Source organism: Neovison vison, chromosome 12 (assembly GCF_020171115.1).
Source record: "Neovison vison isolate M4711 chromosome 12, ASM_NN_V1, whole genome shotgun sequence".
Taxonomy (NCBI): domain Eukaryota; kingdom Metazoa; phylum Chordata; class Mammalia; order Carnivora; family Mustelidae; genus Neogale; species Neogale vison.
This window is the reverse complement of record NC_058102.1, coordinates 7,865,898-7,887,433: the sequence shown is the minus strand read 5'-3', so window position 1 is coordinate 7,887,433 and position 21,536 is coordinate 7,865,898. Positions and strand designations below refer to the sequence as shown.

Here is a 21,536-nt window from a genome sequence, read left to right as displayed (position 1 = left end):
TTCAACATTGCCAGGTAAGTAATTCACCCGCCCAGAGGGAGGGCTCTACTTAAGATGTGTGATGTTGGGCTCCATGAAGGGACTCTTCTCTTAGCTTTTCCAGAGAGCCAAGATGAGACACTAACTCAGCCAGTGACCTTCTGCTGTTGAACCAGTTTGTATTTTACTGTTTAACGGATCAATATTTGGGGGGCTTAATCTGTATATTGAACAAAACATGAAATTAATGGTTTTGACTTCTCTTTTGAGGAGACATACCAATAAGGCTCCCAGAAAAGAAATAGTCACAATTCAAACAAATGGAAAGAAGAAAGGCTGCCCCAAAGTAAAACCTAGCTGAGTTTCTTGGTTCAAACAGCATTTATCTGATGGATGTTTTGGTGACAGATGTTAACTAGACTTATTGTGGTGGTTGTTTTGCAATATACACATATATAGAATCGTTATGTTGTACACCCCAAACCAATACAATGTTATCTATGGCTCAATATAAAAAACAGCATTAAGCACATATATACTTCATGTCATGTGCCAGATGCACATATATATCTCTCCATCTGTCCAAAAGAAAGGATTACCTTGCAAGGCGGTTCTTAGGATTAAAGATATATATATCTTTATATAGATATCTGTACATATATTATGGCCTTGTGAGGTAATCATTTCCATTGGACAGATGAAGACACAGATTCAGAAAGGTGAGCAAGCTTGTCTGTGGCTAGGATGCTCTTAAGCAATAGAATGAAAATGTGAACCCAGGTCTGGCTCAAAACCCAGGGTGCTTTCCACTCACTGGTGTGATCTATTCAAACCACTAGCCCCCTCGACAGTAATAATCATGTTATGATAAAAGTCATTGCTAACATTTATCTAGATCTTCTCACGTGGCAGGCACTGTGCTAAGCAATTTATGTATATCATCTTTTTAATCCTCACAATCACTGGTAGTTTATCAAGACTTCCATTTCACAGCTGAGGAAACTGAGTTTTATACAAGTTCAGTAAATGCTTTGTTCTCACAGCTGGTAAGGTGTGGGGCCAGAGTTGAACCTGGGTCTGGTTCCAGAACCCATTCTTTCCATCCTTACACTTGACTGCAGGAAACTCAACTCTTGTCCTGGTTCCAACCAGGCAAGTCATTTGATAGTTCTGTCTCAACTTCCTTGTACCTTAAATGGTACACTGTTCCTTGTCCTTCACAGAGACATGGGAGTTTTAAGATGAGAAAGTGCTGAAGCTTTAAGAAGAGAAACTGCTACATAAACCTAGACATGGTCAAAGTTTCACTCAAATTTTCCCTCTCTGGAGATCACAAAGGGATTTAGCTGACATCATTATCTCTTAAACATCCTCTCAAGTGGGTACTGAGTATTATCTTCACTCATCAGAAAGCTGAAGCATAAGATGACGTAATGTGCTGGTCAGCCGGTGGTCGAGCTGGGAATAAAACCCCCGATTCTAGCTCCCACTGCTTATGTTCTTACCATCAATCCTACTTCTGCATTTCAAACTTAATTGTAAAACAGATGAGGGTGGAAACATCAGTGTCCACTTCAAAACACAGATTAAATACTTACAGAAATTAAATTTTCTACTGCAGTAACACTAATAAAACCCCAAAGGCACTCATCCTCATTCTAGAGAAGCTGGATGAAGAATCAAAAACAAAAATTTCCATTTCTGCAGTATACACTTCAGCTCCTCAGTTTCTCAAATAACTTATTATTAATCAAAGGTTTTCCAAAACTGGGTGAGTCATTACCTAGTTTCAACTAGTGAGTCTGTAAGCTTCCACAGGGAGCATAAAACCTCAGTATTAAATTGTTTGCTCATAAAATCAGAAGAAAGCATCAAACAGATTTTCACATCATAAACATCTCATTTAACTATATAATTTGACTTGGAAATTATTCTAACATACCAACCTGAGCTCAAAACTCAATTTCTAAAGTGAACTGCCTAATTAAAACAACCAAAAGCACACACACTGCACTTTTATGATCATTCTTCTCCTGTATAAAAAAGTACGTTTTGGGGCGCCTGGGTGGCTCAGTGGGTTAAGCCGCTGCCTTCGGCTCAGGTCATGATCTCGGGGTCCCGGGATCGAGTCCCGCATCGGGCTCTCTGCTCAGCAGGGAGACTGCTTCCTCCTCTCTCTCTCTCTCTGCCTGCCTCTCTGCCTACTTGTGATCTCTGTCTGTCAAATAAATAAATAAAATCTTTAAAAAAAAAAAAAAAGTAAGTTTTGTGCTTCCCACCCAACCCTTGCCACAGACACACAGAAACCTTATAGTAAAATAAAAAGTAGTACTGGGGCCAATTCTCTGTCTTCAATAGGGGATGAGTGTTCAGCCTAGCTCCCAGATTAGGAGCCCCTCCTAATTCTTGCTTTCTAGAACAACACAAACATCTTCTAATTATTAGGAGCTTGATAATCACATATTCTGAAATTACCACAGGGACCAGAGAGGAAAGAAGAGAAAGAAATTTCCACTCTCAATATTGAACTAAATACTGCAGTCCATAGACTTTATTGTTCCTTTCTATGACTCCAACCGAATTAGATTTATAAATGAAAAACCTGCCATTTTGTTATAGGGACAAGAATTAAGTTACAGGAACTCAAAGAGCTATTCTCAAATGACCAGAGTTTGCTTCTTGGGTGGCTTGAGAGGCCTAAATTCACCCCTAGCTGCACAATAAAAGTCCAACCACCTTCACACGTGCTATGAGGCGAAAATAAAGGTTGACGTGGGGCACTCGGTTTTCTCAGAGGCTGTTTATTTGATCCATTAGTCCAACTTTCCTTTGAGAAAAATCTTTGTCTTGGTTTCTATCATTGAAACCAATCACAGCTTCTGTTGAGTCAGGGGCTCTAAGGTCTCTCAAACTTTAATGTGAGTGTGAATCACCCGGGGATCTTGTTAAACTGCAGACAATGATTCAGAAGGTCTGGGACCGCGTACCCAGCATGCTCCCAGGTGATGTCAGTGCTGCTGCTTGATGCATACACTTTGAGTAGTAGGACAGTAAGAAATGTTTCCCAATAGAAATAACCTCAATCAGATGTTTATTTGAAAGAGAGGGTCTCCACCAGGACTCTGTAAAGGGAGAGCCTAAACAAGGTACCTGGTCCTTCTCCCTTTTCTATGATTTTTACGAGCTGGCTGTAAACCCAATATGGTACCTGAACAAAGAGCAACTTTTTAAAATGTCTTTTGTGTTGACAGCTTATTATTGGGGCTTGACTTGATGGGACTTCTATGGATGAACATTAAAAACTTCAAGCGTTTGGTAATGCAAGGGGTGATTAAAAATAAATATTTTTAATTATGTCAAATACTAATGAATAAGTGATGTTCACAAATAGTATATAAGAGAATCACTTGGGATTAGTCATTTTCATTTCTCCCACAAAATAAATAGCTCATGTAGTAAAGAAGATGCCTTTCCTTAAGCAGGAGGAAAACTCAACAAAAATAATCATGCCTGGGGCATAATCACAGTATTTTTAGTGAGGAAAATACCAAGATTAAAACATACAAAAGTATATAAGGAGAATTATATGATATTAAATGTGTCCCTAGAATCTGAGGGGAGAGTTCAGAGGAAAAGAACAGCTGGTAAATTTCGGAAAGATTTTAACTGGAAAAGATTACACATGAGAGCAACAGTCCATTCGCCTTAAGAAAAACAATAAACACCCACAAACTTTCATTTTCAGGTTTTTGGTAATTTTCTTTTTGATTTTTTTGGTATGACCATTAGACTAACCTCCCCCACACAATTCAACCAGCCATCATAAAAATTAGGTTGTGGACAGGTCCAGCTGGCTATATCCCATGTTTACCCTGCGATGCTTCTCCAGCCAATGGCGGTAAAATTCATGGTCTACACAGCAAGAGTAAAAAGAGAATCACTTCCCTTCACACAGAAGGAACCCCCCATCTGGAGCATCTTTCTGCACTTCGCAGTGTGAGGTGTCTCAGTGCTTGTGGGCACTCTTCAGGCCCATAACTGTGAAGGTAGTAGCCGTCAGTTTCTCATAAACCAGGAACATGAGAGCGGCAGTGAGGACTGTCTGCAGCAGTTTGGCTTCAAGGCCCTTGTAGAGTCCCATGATTCCAAAACGCCTGAAAGAAAAGAGGTTTGAAGAAAAAATAACAGGTTTTAGTCAGGAAAGTCAACTCCTGCATCAAAGAAGCAGGCTCTCATAGCCAACACTTATTCCCAGGGGAATATGTTCCGATCGTATGCCTGAAACTGCGGTTAGTACTGAACCCACTATTTTTTTACCTATACATAACAGAACTATCCAAAGTCTAACTTATAAATTAGGCACAAGAAGAGACTAACAACAATAGCTAATAATGGAATAACAATACACTGTCATAAAAGTTATGGGAGGGGCGCCTTGGTGGCTCAGTGGGTTAAAGCCTCTGCCTTCGGCTCAGGTCATGATCCCAGGGTCCTGCGATCGAGCTCCACCATAGGGCTCTCTGAGCAGCATGGAGTCTGCTTCCTCCTCTCTCTGTCTGCTTCTCTGCCTACTTGTGATCTCTGTCAAATAAATAAATAAATTCTTAAAAAAAAAAGTTATGGGAATGTGGTCTTCCCTCTCTAGTTTGGATGAACTGAGATGCAGTGAGGTGAACAAGGCAGATATTGGGACGTGGTTAGGTCCTACTGACCTTCTGACGTTAAGTCAGAAGAAAGATCATGGGCTTTCAGACTGTGGTTGACAGTGGATCCCTGAAACCATGGGAAGGGACACTGGGTGAGGGGAGGAATACTATATTTGCATTTTCTAAATTCTATATAAGTGGAATCATATGGTATGAATTTTTTTTTGTCTGACCTCTCTCACTTGGCACAATTATTTTGAAATCCATCCATGCTGTTCTATGTATTAGTAAGTCCTTTCTTATGCGTTATGTAGACAGATAGTCACTTGTGTGTCTACTCACCCAGTGACAGGACATTTGTATTGTTTCCAGGTTTTGACTCTTAAAAATAAAACTGCTATTAACATCTGTGTACAAGTTTTTGCACAGACATATTTCATTTCTCTTGGGTATATAACTTGAGAGGAAAGGCTAGGTCCTATGATAGCTGGATGTTTAACTTCTGAAGAAAATACCAAACTTTCCAAAATGATTGGACCATTTTATTTTCCCACCAGCAGCACACAAAGTTCTGGTTGCTCCACATTCTTGCCCATACTTGGTATGGTGAGCATTTAGTTTTAACTTTATGCCAGTTCTTCATCTTTGATTTTTTCTTTTATCCCAAGAATATTCTGTTTTATAATAAATTTATTTACTTGCAACATCCAGGGACAGTAATAAAGTTATAGCAGCTTTTGCTTCAAAGGAAGCCCCTGACTTACTTAACACCCCTGAGATTCTCTAAATGAAATCTGTAAAAAAGTGTGAATCTCTAAATAGGGCCACTGTCAGGATCAAGTGAAATTACCCATTTGAAGCATGAGCTCAGGGTCTACTACAAACACTCAAAAATGTTAGCTACTCTTACCATCAACAGCACTGCTGTCATCATTACAATAATTATTGTTACTCTTCCTAACCCCCCTTTCTATGACTACTACTCTCTAATATCTGTTTATTTCTATCCACGAGAGAGCTCACAGGATATGCCACTGACAGCAGCACTACTATTGCAGAACAGTCTCTACACTAGGAGGCTTCCTTCTCTAAAGGAGTTCTGTACATTTCTAAGTCACAAAGACCTGAAGTTTTTCCGTAACTTCCCCAAATGCTGCCCTAAAATGAGAAATGTCTGAGCACAGCACACAAGGAGAGGTTTCTAGGCTGCCACCGCCAAGGCAGTAGTGCAAGTTAAGCAGATCCGGCTACTCCCTGGCAGAGATGGCTGCTGAAGGGACAGAATGTGAAGCTTCAAAGTGTGCTACAAAGCTCACTTTATGGCACACCTGGGCGGCTCAGTTGTTAAGCTTCTGCCTTAGGCTCAGGTCATGATCCCAGGGTCCTGGGATCGAGCCCCACATTGAGCCCCACATCGGGCTCCCTGCTGAACAGGAAGCTTGTTTCTTTCTCTCCCACTTCTGCTTGTGTTCCCTCTCTTGCTGTCTCTGTCAAATAAATAAATAAAATCTTAAAAAAAAAGCTCACTTTACTCGTTGGTGAAGAAGGTAAAGAACATTCCGAAGACTCCCCAGTGTTCTGTTTTCTGGGTTTAGTCTGTGACGTCCAAACTGGGGAAGAAGAAAAACAGATGAATTTCTGCGGAGGAAATTATGTTGGAGTAATGTCTTATAGTATACAGTAATAAAAACATCCGAGGGGCGCCTGGGTGGCTTAGTTGTTAAGCAACTGCCTTCAGCTCAGGTCATGATCCCAGGGTCCTGGGATGGAGCCCCGCATTGGGAATCCCTGCTTGTCACAGAGCCTGCTTCTCCCTCTCCCACTCCCCGTGCATGTGTTTTCTCTCTCTCTCTCTCTCTCTGTGTCAAATAAATAAATAAAATCTTTAAAAAATAATAATAAAAAATAAAAATATCCAATTATGTAGATTTCATGAATTTTCTCTTTTTTGGTGAAATAAGTGAAAATAAATATTTTTCAGGGCACCTGGGTGGCTCAGTCGATTGGGCATTCGACTTTTGGTTTTGGCTCAGGTCATGGGATCAAGCCCCGTCTCAGGCTCTGTGCTCAGCATAGAGTCTGATTCAGATTCTCTCCTTGTCCCTACCCTCCAGTCCTTTAGAAAGTTCTGATAAACACTAATCAATTAGAACCACTGCAGCCTAAGCTCGTCAAGTTATATGCTTACATTATAAAAGTATCAAAATACATTTATTTAGATGCTACCGAATTCCCTTATATTAAATACCAATTTAAAAAAGCACATCAGTAGAAACACTTTCAACAGAAGGTAATAAATTTTTTGAACTGAGATATTTTCACCATTACCGCCATTTTATCTATCAATAAATACTTTGAATTTTTTCTCCAAAATAGATCATGAATCTGTCCACGTCTTATCTCTCCTCTCCACTGCTACTACCTCTCACCTGTATTACGGAAATGGCGTTCTTTCCTGATCGCCCCCCCTACCCTTATCTCTTAGCTCTAGGACCAATTCACCACACAACAGCTACAAGAATCTTCTCGAATTGTAAATCAGATCACATTGCTCCCTAGTTTAAAGCTCTTCAAAACCTTCCCACTCAGATGAGAATAAAATCTAAAATCCTCACCTATAGCCTTCCCTGCTTCTTTTCCAATCTCATCCTGAGCCACTCTCCAGCCAGAGTGGCCTCTGTTCAGTTCTCAGTCATCACCAAGCTCTTAGCATATCATGTTCCCTCTACCTAGAATGCTCTTTGACAACTGGGTCCTTATTTTCCTTTAAGTCTTGATTTTTATAGAGGAGCCCAATCCTTAATCACGCTGTCTAGGAAGATCCACACCATTCCTCTCTCTACCAAATTACAGAACACAGTTCACCTTCACGATAGCTCTTTTCTCAACTTATAATTACCTATTTATTTTGCTTATTTATCTATCATTCTTTCCTCTGTTACCTCCATGAGGACAGGGATTACGATATTTACTTACCATGTATACCCAGCTCCTCACACAGAGTGGGTGTTTAATAAATATTTTGATGAGTAAATAACTGAATGAAAAAAAAAACCCAGAAATTTCAAAGTACTTCAGGAAAACTAAACCAATTCCTCCTGAATAAAATGAACAAATCAACTTCTGATTTTGTAGGGTTAACCTAAGCAAGTCAACTTAAATGAGAAAGAAACAAGCTTATACATTCCTAAAGTCATTAAAGAACCTCCTCTCACATTTGAGTTTTCTGAGATACTATGTTACCTAAGAAATTACAAATGTAAACTTTGTTCCAAACCGAATAGGAAACCAACTGATGACCAAACAAATGGAAAAATGGTATAGCCTACCGACTGACTACTTTATTGCTTTATTAACATTGCTTTCAACAGAGAAACCATGTACTTCCAAATGTTGTCTGACTAAATGCAGGAAGACTGCCAGCACTCACCCTCAGAATGGACTGTACCGTCTGCATGGGATAGGTGACTGTAGTAGCAATTGCCTTGGATATTGCACCAATGATGAACACATCCAAAGAAGAAAGCTGGAAAGCAAAAAGAGAGCAAACCACATCAATCCAAATAATAGAGTGTCAGAGATTATTATCTGTTGCTCTCAAAATCAGGGATTACCTTTACTCGTTTCTTTAGAAGCTGCCGTTTTAAACCTTCATAGAACATGAACTGGATGGCAGGATTGAAGACCAACAGCAAGGAAGGAAATGTGCCATTCCATAACGCCAAGATTCCTTCATCTCGAATGATCTGGTGAAAAGCATCTAAGCAAGAAATCAAGGACTTTTGACTACAATTCCCTAACTGGAGAACACAATGTGAATTTTGTTCAAATGTATCCAAAACACAAATCATAACAGTTCTATTAAAACTTCCTTCATGCAGTGACAGTCTAGGGGCATGTTCATCAGGTAACTTCTTCTTCTTTTTTTTTTTTTTTAAAGATTTTACTTATTTATTTGACAGACAGATCAAAAGTAGGCAGAGAGGCAGGCCGAGAGAGAGGAAGAGAAGCAGGCTCCCTGCCAAGCAGAGAGCCCGATGCGGGGCTCGATCCCAGGACCCTGAGATCATGACCTGAGCCGAAGGCAGAGGATTTAACCCACTGAGCCACCCAGGTGCCCCCATCAGGTAACTTCTTGATAATCATCAGACACTGACAGTCACATTACCGAGAGACCAACTTAAATTACAGGCAATTCTTCCTGACAGTCTGGCATTAGACCATCAGGTTTTCTTAAGTAATCACCACCACCATGACTGAGAACTCTTGTCTTACAGAGAATTGTGAACTTATAGCCCATGTGTTTCACAGCAAAGCCCAGGACAACAACAGATAGTACCTTAGGATCCATTATTTAGGATATGGCTTCTAAGAAAACCACTATTCTCATTACAAAGATGGACACATGGGAAAGGAGAACCAGGTAATGTGGTATTATTACGCTAAAAGTCATGAGATATTAATGATAACTTTATCCAAAGACAACATTAAAAGGAACAGTGTAGGGGCACCTGGGTAGCTCAGTCACTAAACATCTGCCTTCAGCTTAGGTCATGATCCCAGCAGCCAGGATCGAGCCCCATATATCGGGCTCTCTGCTCAGTAAGGAGCCTGTTTCTCCCTCTCCAGCTCCCGCATGGTTGTATTCTATCTCTTGCTACCTCTCTCTGTCATAAATAAATAATATCTTTTTAAAAATATAGCAAAAAGGAACAGTGTAGATTATTCTTTAGAAATCTTGACCCCCCTCCCACCAACACTCTACAAACAGCATACTTCTCTACCTCCTGACGTTGGGTTTGGCCTCTGCTAACAAGAGGATGTTAGCAAACGAGAGGCAAACAGGGGGTTTTACAACTGGGTGTGTCCTCTTGTGCTTTTGCCATTACCAAGAGAAGAATATGTGTAGGCTGATCCCAGCCTAGATGAGTCAAATCTTTGTCAATCCACAGACACATGAGCTAAACAAATGTTTACTGTTAGATGTGGAGATTTGAGGCCCTCTGATATGCAGCATTATTGTGGCAATAAATTCCAGACACAGAGAGAAAAGAAACTCCTTAAATAGGAACTCACCCACCAAACACTTACCAATAATACCTTTGTAGTTGGTTGGTACAATGTCTTCATTCCTAAATTTTGCCCCTTGTAGTTTCAGTCTGGTGTTTACCACCCAGAGCGGGGTTGTCAGCAACACATTCACAACTCCTTTAAAAAGAAAGAGAAGACAAAGGGAAAGCAACATGTAACCTTGTAAGCTGTTCTGTCTTATGTTAAAGCTACGTACCAATGTTTCATTTATACTTCTGCCAGTGACCTACTGGGAGACCTGAGGTAAGGTGTCTCTCTGTGACAGGGTAGAACACAAGCCACTACTGTTAGAAGCAATTCAAAAGCCTTGCGAGAGTAAAATGGCTGGCAGCAGTACCTTTCCACATTTCTATGAAAGGAAATGATCTTTTTGTCAACTTATATAGCATCCAAAGTAGCAATTTTGATCTAGTTCTAAGTATCTTTTAAAAAATAACAGTTTTAATAAGGCCTACTGATCACATACTAAGTCCATGACAATATCTAATAAAACATGGAATGTGCAACTCTCACGTAAGTAGCTTACATGGTTTTAAGTGAGTGTGGGTTTGGTACAATGGGTGACAGGTGGGTGAAAGTGGTCACTTGAAAGAGCTTCACCAGGGACTAGAGGCTCACAGAAGAGCTCCTCATCACTTAGGGGATTAGGATAGGCAGGCAGCAAGCAGTGGTTATGAACCATCACAAAACATCTGAAATAGCTTCGCAAGCATCATGATCCTTACAAGCTTAAGGATGGGGATGTTGGCCCCCCAATGTTGCCTCAGAGTGGAACAATACAATGAGCCAGGTGCTTCTGTTCTGAAAACACATGATCCCAAGTTAACACCATCTTGAGATATTAAAATATTCCTCATCAGGCCTGGAATGATTAAAAAAAATACCAGATAGAGTTGTAACAAAATGCCTGACACATAGTATATACTCTATAAATATTTGTTAAATAAATATTGAACAAATGAACCAATGAACAAACTCAGCAAACAACCACACATCAAGCTATCCAGCTCTAGCCAGGCTTTGAAGAACCAAGAGGCATAATCCTAAGGAAGAGAAATCTTCTTTTACTAAACGTCATTTAAACACAACAGGAGGAAGAATGTTTTGGTTTACGAAATCTCAAAACACACCATTCAAAAAACACAAGTCCAACCAAAGATAAGCTTGATGAAACAGCCAAGAGATTAAAATCCTATTTTTTCATCTGTGGTATATAGCTGCTAAAGTAAGATAATGTTACCTCTTTCTTAAGAGCATTATGAGAACTCTTTTCTTAAAAGAGAGTATAAAAAAATTTTATGAGCTGTATTTATTGTATTTTTAAAATCACATAACACATCAAAGAGTCATCTTTAGTTATGACTCACTATATTCATGCATTGTCACTTAAGGCATTCATCATAATCCGAAAAAGCCTTACCTAGAGATTCCTGCTAGTGTCATTTTTTTAAAAAAGTGCCAGTGCTCAAGAGGTCAAGAGAGAAGGATATCAACCCACGCCCACTTGCTCAGACTTTATGATGTGTTCCTATTGAATGCAACGCACACATCATTGACAGAAAAATCAAGAGCAAGAAAAATCAGAAGAGACAGTGCTACTAAGCAAACGATTGCATTTTTTTTTTTTTTTCAGATGAAGACAGGAGAGCTCAGAAACAGAGGTCACAGACTTCTGTAGCTAACGGAGACAGGCAAAGTGCACACACGCCTGGGTGGCTCAGTGGGTTAAGCCGCTGCCTTAGGCTCAGGTCATGATCTCAGGGTCCTGGGATCGAGTCCCGCATCGGGCTCTCTGCTCAGCAGGGAGCCTGCTTCCTCCTCTCTCTCTCTGCCTGCCTCTCTGCCTGCTTGTGATCTCTCTCTGTCAAATAAATAAATAAAATCCTTTTTAAACAAATGAAACATGTTGTCTATTAAACAAACTCTTTAGAAATCAAAATTCCTTTCATGCTCTACTCAAGAGGTAAATACCCACAGAACACTTTAGGCAATGCAGCCTGGATTTAAGATTTAACTATAATTCAAAATTTTGCTTTCATATATATCTTTGTTTTGAGCTGAAAGACTCAGAGGATTCTAAGGACAATCTCAAATACAAAAATGCACTGTATCATTTACAGAAGAAAATAATACTAAGTGCTTGTGAGAACATTCGTATTTTGAAGCTTTTCATCTGAGAAGTTTAAGTACTGTATTCATCTTCTAAGTCAAAATAGACGGAGAGATATTTTTTAACCACTATAATTTCACGAGTTCTGGGAAAAGATACTCAAATATTTGAGGATCCAAAACCTTACGAAAAACTTGGAAACTACATAATGAAGCAAAAGACAGCATTCCATGTAAGAAAAACAAGCTACAGTCATGATGAGGGATTCCAACTTTACAAACACACGATGGATATGACTAAAGAATAAAGAAAGTTGTCTGCTTATTTATTAGCCCAAGTAGAAAGTTCTTTCAGTTCTATACTGCGGCTGTTACTTCATTCTAAGATGGGAATACTAACATTTTACTACTTAATGCAAGAAATTGTTTTTCATGGCACCTGGGTGGTTCAGTTGTTAAACTGCTACCTTCGGCTCAGGTCATGATTCCGGGGCCCTGGGTTCGAGCCCCGCATCAGGCTCCCTGCTCTGCGGGAAGCCTGCTTCTCCCTCTCCCACTCCCCCTGCTTGTGTTCCCTCTCTCACTGTGTCACACTCTGTCAAATAAATAAAATCTTAAAAAAAAAAATTGTTTTTCTTCCAATTCAAGTGATTCCATTTTTGTTTTTCTTTGTAAAAATCATTTATAAGAAACAGAAGCAAAATTAAGAGATGAACAGTAACTGAACACATGCACTGAAATTATGCACTGATTCAAGGAATAATTTAAACAGCTCTTTACTTCTAAAATCTTGAAAACAAAATAGTTTTATTAGCAGTGAGTCTGTTAAGGAGACAAAACAAAAAAAGAAGTATGCTAATCATATATGCACTTATGGGAAATTAGTGCAATGGCCACTGATACTAGACAAGGGCAGATCAAGGTCATAAATCTAACCACTTGGCTCCCTATGAAGGAATGCAACTTGATACACAATAGAAACAAACCTGCCTCACCGGATTTAAGACTGGAGGGCAGGAAAGGAATATGAACTGTCAACAATAACATCACTGGCATTCAAAAACAGTTATTGGTAAAAATCCCAATTTCACAAAAATGGCAAGTATCTTCTTCATTTAAATTTTCTGTGAGATTCTGTTCCCAAATCCCTCCCCAAGGTATCAAGCTAGATGAGCTTTTTTCCCTATGAAAGTACAATAACTAATAAATTCCTAAATTTCAAACAGAACTTGAATAACAATTATACTGTTCCTAGTTCTCCTTGGAGACAATGAAACTCATTTCAACAGTGATTTTAATACATGACAAGGCTCACAGCAAGAAAAGAAAAAGTGGTTCTAATTCAAAGAATGCATAGGTATTAAGATATGAAAACATGTTATGAGGAGAAATTTAAAACTCACAAAAGCATTTTTCAAAGAATTCCTTACTTTCAGAAAAAGAGAGAACCTATAATCAGAGAATCTCAGAATTATAAAGGACTATAACATACAATTGACCAAGGGTCTCTCACTGACGGTAACAGCCAACATTTTGATTGTGGGCTGGACAATCCTTTGTTTGGGGCAGCTGGTGGGGCCTTACTGTGTATCAGACAGACAACAGAAGCTATACAAGGACAGGGTCATTAAATGTCTTGGTATACTCAAGGAGTCACAGTTTTCCAAGAGAGGATGGGAACAGTAAAGATCAAGCTGGAAGAAAGCAGTATCACAGCAGACTGCATGTTGGGCATTTATCCTGTATACAGTGGGGGCCTTTTATTCTGTGGGTACCATGATTTTATCTTATATGTAAGTGGCAGACATCAAAAGGTCTGAAGCTGGGGATAACATCAGATCTGGGTTTCAGAATAGCAGTCCCCCACCATCTCTCTGATAAGACATATAACAGATGAGGCTCACCACTGACATGGACCCACTGCACCTTTCTTTTACATACTCAAGAAAACACTTCAGAATGTAAGTGAATGAGAATGATATGCTTTTCTCAAACTTGCTTATGTCACTTGAATCTGTTATGGTAGGCAAAATTTTGTAGGTATGTGGTATGTACAAGAAAAGGCACAAAACTCCCAGCAGTGAACCAATATGCCTTGGCCATGTATTTTTAAAAAATGAAAAAATATGTATTTATACTTCTTAAGTTAAAATAAAATACAATGTAAGTAGTCTATTTATGATAATCCCTACGTCATGCTCGCATCGGCAGAACATATACTAAAAAAAAAGATAATCCCTAGGTCAACTGACTTTTAAAAACTAACTGCCTTAATATACCAGTGTAGCTGTGTTAGATATGGGGGAATCTGCTATGATTATAGATGTGTAAGAGTTAGAAAGGAAACAAGCAAAGCACAGTGAGAGAATAACAATTGTGTTGTGCACCTGGTGGAGAACGGGATGTCAGATGCCAGCAAATAAACAGCTTTGAACAATTAAAAAGGATATTGTACTGAGGGTTGCTGGAGGGATAGCTGGGTGATGGACAATAGGGAGGGTATGTGTTGTGTAAGACTGATGAATCATAGACCTGTACCCCTGAAACAAATAATACATTATGTGTTAATAAAAATTCAATAAATTAAATAAAAAAAGATTTCATCATATATTTCATGAATTAGTAGTTTCATGGAAAGTTACTGAGTTAGTACTTGATAGTGAGTCATAACCTTTTAAATGTCAATACATAAAACTACAGTAATCTAAAATGTATTAAAATCAAAATATTATAAATACTTGGTCTCAGGTATTCAAGATAATACTAGAGTGCCATTTGTTGCAATTATGTAAAAAAGAAGGTTCCTTCTGTACAGGATAACCTTGGATTTATTCTGATTTTTTTGCCAGGTGAACAAATCTCAAGCTTGAATTCTTTGAGTTATGATACTGTTAGAAAGGTTATTCTAAGACAATTATCATATGATCTCCCTGATAGGAGGAATTTGAGAGGCACAGTGGGGGACTTGGGGGGTACGGAAGGAAAAAATGAACCAAGATGGGATCCAGGGGGAGACAAACCATAAAAGACTCTTAATCTCACAAAACAAACTGAAGGTTGCCGGGGGGAGGGGAGTATGGAGAGGGTGGCTGGGTTATGGACATTAGGGAGGGTATGTACTATGGTGAGTGCTGTGAAGTGTGTAAGCCTGACGATTCACAGACCTGTTCCCCTGGGGCAAATATTACATTATATGTTAATTAAAAAAAAAAAAAGAAAGAAAAGAAAAGTTATTCTATTCTTCCAGAAAGGAAGCTGGGCAGAATTATGCGAAGTAGGTAAGTTAAGGAAGACTTCAGAAGCAACAATAGAAATGGCTATGGATATGGAAAAGAAGAAATAGATTCTAGAGATACTTAGGAGACAGACTGATGATGGTTCCTTTTTTTTAAAGTAATCTCTATGCCCAAGAAAGGACTCAAACACTCAACCGGGAGACCAGCTGTCACATGCTCTACTGACTGAGCCAGCCAGGCATCCCTGAGACTGATGGTCCTTGATGATCAAACGATTGTGGAGGGTAAGAGAGCACTATGCTATGATGACTCCTGGATTTCTATCCTGAGTTATTTACTTACAAATCTTTATTCATTTCTTCAGAGAATGAAATCCTGTGTGTTATACTCTATGAAAAAGTTGGCTTGGTGGGTGGTCAAAAGGGACACACTTTTATTATAAAATAAACAAGTCATTAATATCAAATAATATCAAATCAAAAATCAAATCAAATAAGTCACTATGAATAGCATAGTGATTATTGTGTATTTGAAAGTTGCTAAGAGAGTAGATCTTCAAAGTTCTCACCACAGGGGCGCCTGGCTGGTTCAGTTGGTGGAGCATGTGACTCTTGATCTCCAGGGTTGTGGGTTCAAGACCCACATTGGGTGTAGAGATTACTTAAAAATAAAATCTTAAGAAAAAGTTCTCACCACAAGGAAAAAAAATTTAATTGTGTGGTGATGGATGTTAACTATCATTTTGCAATATATACAAATACTAAATCCTTATGTTGTACACCTGAAACTAATATAATGTTATATGTCAATTATATCTCAATTAAAAAAAAGCTTGGTACAGGTGAAAGTTAATTAGATCTTAATCAGCTTAAAACCAAAATGAGAGTATTAAGCAGAAGAAAACCTCAGAGACCAAGCCAAAAAACATCAATGGCAACTTGTAGGGCATGAGTACTCTTGGCCTGGTAACTCTTTTTCAATTAAATCATTTAAATTTCAAATGGACATTTACATTATTCAAATATACGGCTCCCAAAGTACTAATTTTTCAAAGAATATACCAAAAATTGATTCCACAAAACAGAATACTAAAAGTATAACAGTTAAATCAATTAATTTAGGGGTGCCTGGGTGGCTCAGCTGGTTAACTCTCTACCTTCAGCTCAGGTCATGATCCCGGAGGCCTGAGACTGAGCCCCACATAGGGCTCCCTACTCAGCGGGAAGCCCACTTCTCTCGCTCCTTTTGCCACTCCTCTGCTTGTGCTCTCTAATAATTAATAAAATCTTTTAAAAAAATTATTGTAATCTTTTTTTTTTTTTTAAAGAGACTCGGGGTGCCTGCATAGCTCAGTTGGTTAAGCGTGTGACTCTTGATTTTGGCTCCGGCCATAATCTCAGGGTCGTGAGATTGAGCCCTCCTATCAGGTTCCCCACTTAGCATGGAGTCAGCTTGGGATTCTCTCTCTCCCTCACCCCTCCCAACCCCCACTTGCGTGTTCTCTCTCTGTAAATAAATAAATAAAATCTTCAAAAAGAGAGAGACTTTAAGCTCCATAAGTTCTGGGACGCTGCTAAACATGGATAAAACAATGTTCTCTGGATTAAAAGACAAAAACAAGCCAGGCTAGCTCAGAAATAAACCTTTTTGTGTCTATGGTCAACGATCTTCCACAAGGGTGTCAGGACCACTCAATGGGGAAAGGAAAATATCATCAAATGGTACTAGGAAAACTGGATACCTACGCAAAAAAAGAATGAAGTTGGATCTGTATCTTACACCACATATAAAAATTTATTCTAAATGGAAAAATTTTTTAAATTATTCTAAATGGATTAAGGACCCAAACATAAGACCTAAAAGTATAAAACTCCTAGAAGAAAACAGAGCAGAAAATGTTTTCATGTCATTAGACACAGCAATGACTTTTTGGATGTGACACCAAAAGCACAGGCAGAAAAGCAAAAATAGACAAATGGCACAAACACCAAACTTAAAATTTTTAAGCACCAAAGGACATAACCAACAGAGTAAAAGGCAATGGAGAATGGGAGAACATACCTGGAAATCATATATCTCATAAGGGGCTAATATCCAGAATATATAAAAAATACCTACAGCTCAATGACAAAATATCAAATAACTAATTTAAAGGCAAAGGACTTGAACAGACATTTCTCCAAAGATGATATACAAGTGGCCAATAAGCATATGAAAAGATGCTCAACATCACTACTCATCAGAGAAATGCAAATCAAACCACAGTGAAATATCACCTCACACTATCACCGGGATGGCTACTATTAAAGCAAAAACACCCAGGAAGTAACAAGAGCTGGTAAGGATGTGGAGAATTAAAAACCCCTGCCATAACTGCTATGGAAAAGAGTATGGTAGTTCCTTATGAGAAAAAAAACAAAAACAAAAACGAACAAAAAGCAAAAAACACACACAAAAAACCCCTAACATATGATCCTGCAATCTCAGTTCTAGGTATATATCCAAAAGAACTGAAAGCAGGGACCTAAAGAGATATATCTGCACAGCCCATGTTCATAATAGCAACTCTTCAAAGTATCCAAGAGTTAGAAACAACCTAAATGCCCATCATTAGATGGTATATACATATAAGTAAAAATGGTATATACATATAAGTAAATATTATTTATTATATACATACAAGAAAATATTATTTAGTCTTAAAAAAAAATAGAAATCCTGCTACATCCTACAACATGAATGAACCTTGAAGACATGCTGAATGAAATGAGCTAGTTCCAAAAAGACAAATGCTGTATAATTCCAGTTACATAAGACATCTACAGTAGTCAGATTTATAGAAACAGAAAGAATGGGGCTGGAGAAGGGGGTAAATGGGAGTTGTTGTCTAATGGTTATAGAGTTTCACATTTATAAGATGAAAATGTTCTGGAGATTTGTTTCACAATAATGTAAATAAACTTACTATTGAAGTATACACTTAAAAATCATTAAAATAGTAAATTATATGTTGTATGTTTTTACCAAACACACACATACACATAGAGCCAAGTCAGAAAATTAATTATATTCTTTTTAGCATTACTTTGTGCTAAAACAACTTCTTAGAGAATATATGAACCACAAGATAAACATTAAAATACAAGAAACTTTATATTCAGAAAACTTTGTTACCTGCAACAAATCCAACTACTAGATCTTTTCCAGTAGTAGAACGTTGACCTTTGACCCAGACTGCTTTGAGACTATTAAAAGTGTAGAAATAGACAAAATTGGAGCAGCAGAGACTGGAGATAACTGGAAACCACCCTCGATATGGTGCCAGGCTAGAGGAAAAACACAATAAGCAATGTAAAGATGCTGGACAAAAGCTAGTGGAAAGGGGCAAAGTTCTAGAAAAGGGTGATCATGATTCAGATATTCTCCAAGTTCATTCCTACACTACAACATACTCCAAACTGTACATATATCTCACATTCTGAAAGAAGCCCAAACCAAGAAATCTTTTCTACCATTAATGATACCAAAGCAACAACACACTTTCAATGACTGATTTTACTCGTTTCCTCCCCTTTCATAAATTACTGTATAAAATTAGAGATAATTTCTGCATGGCTATTAGTTAATATGGCACCATTCACATTTTATTACAAGGTAACAACATTTAAAAATGAAGTAAATACAGACATAATAAGTGTAAAAAAAAAAAAAGTGATGGGAGCATGTTATTAGGGCACAGGAACCAGGCTGATGGGGGTCCCACTCAGGACAGTTTCAACACCAACATAATACAGTATGGTAATCAATTGTAAACCACCAAAAAACCAGGAATTTCTGGGTCTATACTAATACTAAATAAAGTTTGTCTTCATAGACCACTGATAGATGCAAGAGAGGAAAATTTAAATTATTCAGTGGTTAACGTGAATCTGAGAAATCATAATTAACCAATGAGGGCAGGTGGACAATATGTGATTCCAGATGTGATAGCCTAAGGACACAATATCACCTATGCATGACTCTGGTCAAGAATGCAGAGCCCTCAGTCTAATCATAAAGAAACGTGAGGCAAACTTAAAATGAGAAACATTTTATTTAAAAGAAGGGGGCTATATTCTTTAAAAATGTCAACATCATAGGGGTAAAAGGCTTTGATGTATGGTGTGTGTGTGTAATAAAGACAGAAGGGAAGGGAGAGAGAAAGCAGGGAGAAAATATAAGCGCAACCGGGAAAATAAATGGGAAAAAGTGTTAATATAGTAGGTGGCTCTGGGTAAAGCATATATTGATATTCTCTGTAGTATTTTTAGTTTTGTAACTTTTTGTGAACTTGAAATTATTTCCAAATAAAAAGTTAAAAAAAAAAAGTACATAATCTGAAGGCATCTGATAGGAATGAACTAAACAACAACTTCTTCGGCTCACTGTAAAAAAAACACTAAAACATAAAACAAAGAATTGGTTTCATGGAAGACTCTATGATCAAGAATCAAAATGTCCGACTACAAAACTTTAAGGAGATGAAAACAATTATGTACTTACAAGTCAGGCAATTACAGATTCACAACTACTGTAAGGCTACAAGAATGGAAAGAGAGTTGAGGACAGGTGTGCTAGGAGCCCAGCAATCTCCTAATGGGCTGCTTTGTCTAGCAAAGATGGGCAAAGTAGTACTCACAGGCCTTCTTCCTTAATGATCTCTAGGAGCACCATGTGTGTAGTTTTGGACTTTCTTTTCTCATCAACTATAAGATAAAAGAATATACATTTTAACTAAATCCTTTGAGAATTATTATCTTCAGCATCGACAAGTTTCGCTGAAATGCCATTTACCTCACCTGAGCAATCTCCCACCCTATTATTTGAGCTCCCTAACTTGCCTCAGAACTCACCAATCCTCCTTGTTCCTATTGCTAAATTCCCAACTGTGGTTTCCTTGGGTCTCATCTGTTATTCATGAACCACAAAGCATTTTAATTCAATGCCTAATTCCCAAAGCAAAAGTGTAACAGGAATCTTGTATTTTATAAGGCTTTCTTGTTTTGAGGGGTTTTTTTTCAGAGTTACATATTCCCATTTTTATCTTAACATCTTATAACATAAAGAGGAAACTAATTACCATCTCCCTGTTAGGAGAGGCCAGACACAAAAGTTGTGAAGGACACATGTAGCTGGCAGCAGAACCACGATTAAAACTCAGGTTTTCGGGCTCCTGGGTGGCTCAGTTGGTTAGACAACTGCCTTCAGCTCAGGTCACAATCCTGGAGTCCCCAGGATCGAGTCCCGCATCGGGCTCCTGGCTCTACGGGGAGTCTGCTTCTCTCTCTGACCTTCTTGCTTCTCATGTTCTCTCTCACTGTCTCTCTCTCAAATAAATAAATAAAATCTTAAAAAAAAACACCTCAGGTTTTCAAAGTTTTAGGCTTTTGTTCTATTTTTTGTTGTTGTTGTTCTATTTCTAAAATATTTGTTCTCTTTCTAAAAAATAAAGGTCTCAGAAGGATGAGAACTGGGGTGCCTGGCTGGCTCAGTTGGTAGAACATGTGACTCTTGATATCAGGGTCATAAGTTTGAGCCCCACCTTGGGCGCAGAACTTACTTAAAACTAAAAAAAGGATGAGAGCTCTGCTTTTCTTGGCATTCTCACTGAAAAATCACAAAACCTCAATTAACTTCACAATTCCTACCCACACTTGGAGAACATTTTGAAAACATAAAAATGTGGAAATAGAACAATTTCTATTAGATTTTAATTCTAATTTTAATTTTAATTTTAATAGAATTAAAATTTATACCTATACGGTTTGTGGGATGGTGAAAGGAAACTCCTACAGAAGGCAATCTGGCCATAGCTATCAAAATTACAAACAGGCTTACCCTTTGATCCAGCAATCTCACTTCTGGGAATTTATCCCATAGAACTTACAGAAACAACTCTACAAAAGAGAAGAGGGGTACCTGGGTGGCTCAGTCAGTTGGGCATCCAGGTCTTGGTTTCAGCCCGTGCTGTGATCTTGGGGTGGTAGGATCAGGCCCCACATGGGGCTCCACATTCCGCATGGAGTCTGCTTGTCCCTCTCCCTCTGCTCCTCCCCCTGATCACACTCTCTGTCCCTTTCTCAAATAAATAAATAAAATATTTCTTAAAAAATCTTTTAAAAAAATTTTTTAAAATTTAAAAAATTAAAAAAAAAAGATTTTATTTATTTATTTGACAGACAGAGATCACAAGTAGGTAGAGAGGCAGGCGGTGGGGTAGGGAAACAGGTTGCCCACTGAGCAGAGAGCCCAACTCGGGGCTCGATCCCAGGACCCTGGGATCATCACCTGAGCCGAAGGCAGACACTTTAACCCACTGAACCACCCAGGCGCCTCTAAATAAATAAAATCTTAAAAAGGGAGAGAGAGAGACAGAAGAAAAGATCCAAGAATCTACAATAGGGGAAGGGGAAACAGGTTCTGGAGCATTTACACT

At 38.4% G+C, this 21,536-nt stretch overlaps 1 protein-coding gene across 2 annotated transcripts in view; it reads right to left on the bottom strand.

Moving 5' to 3' along the window:
- Positions 1-2,760: 2,760 nt before the first annotated feature.
- Positions 2,761-21,536, bottom strand: part of SLC25A17 (solute carrier family 25 member 17) — a 42,373-nt gene continuing 23,597 nt past the window's right edge. For both annotated transcript variants that reach the window (XM_044226667.1, XM_044226668.1), the window contains exons 3-9: positions 19,740-19,806; positions 18,236-18,387; positions 9,717-9,833; positions 8,240-8,385; positions 8,056-8,151; positions 6,153-6,235; positions 2,761-4,133 (exon numbers count right to left, since the gene is read on the bottom strand). In XM_044226667.1, coding sequence (XP_044082602.1) covers positions 3,986-4,133; positions 6,153-6,235; positions 8,056-8,151; positions 8,240-8,385; positions 9,717-9,833; positions 18,236-18,387; positions 19,740-19,806 — 809 coding nt within the window. In that variant the 3' untranslated portion in view covers positions 2,761-3,985. The remainder of the gene's footprint in view (positions 4,134-6,152; positions 6,236-8,055; positions 8,152-8,239; positions 8,386-9,716; positions 9,834-18,235; positions 18,388-19,739; positions 19,807-21,536) is intronic.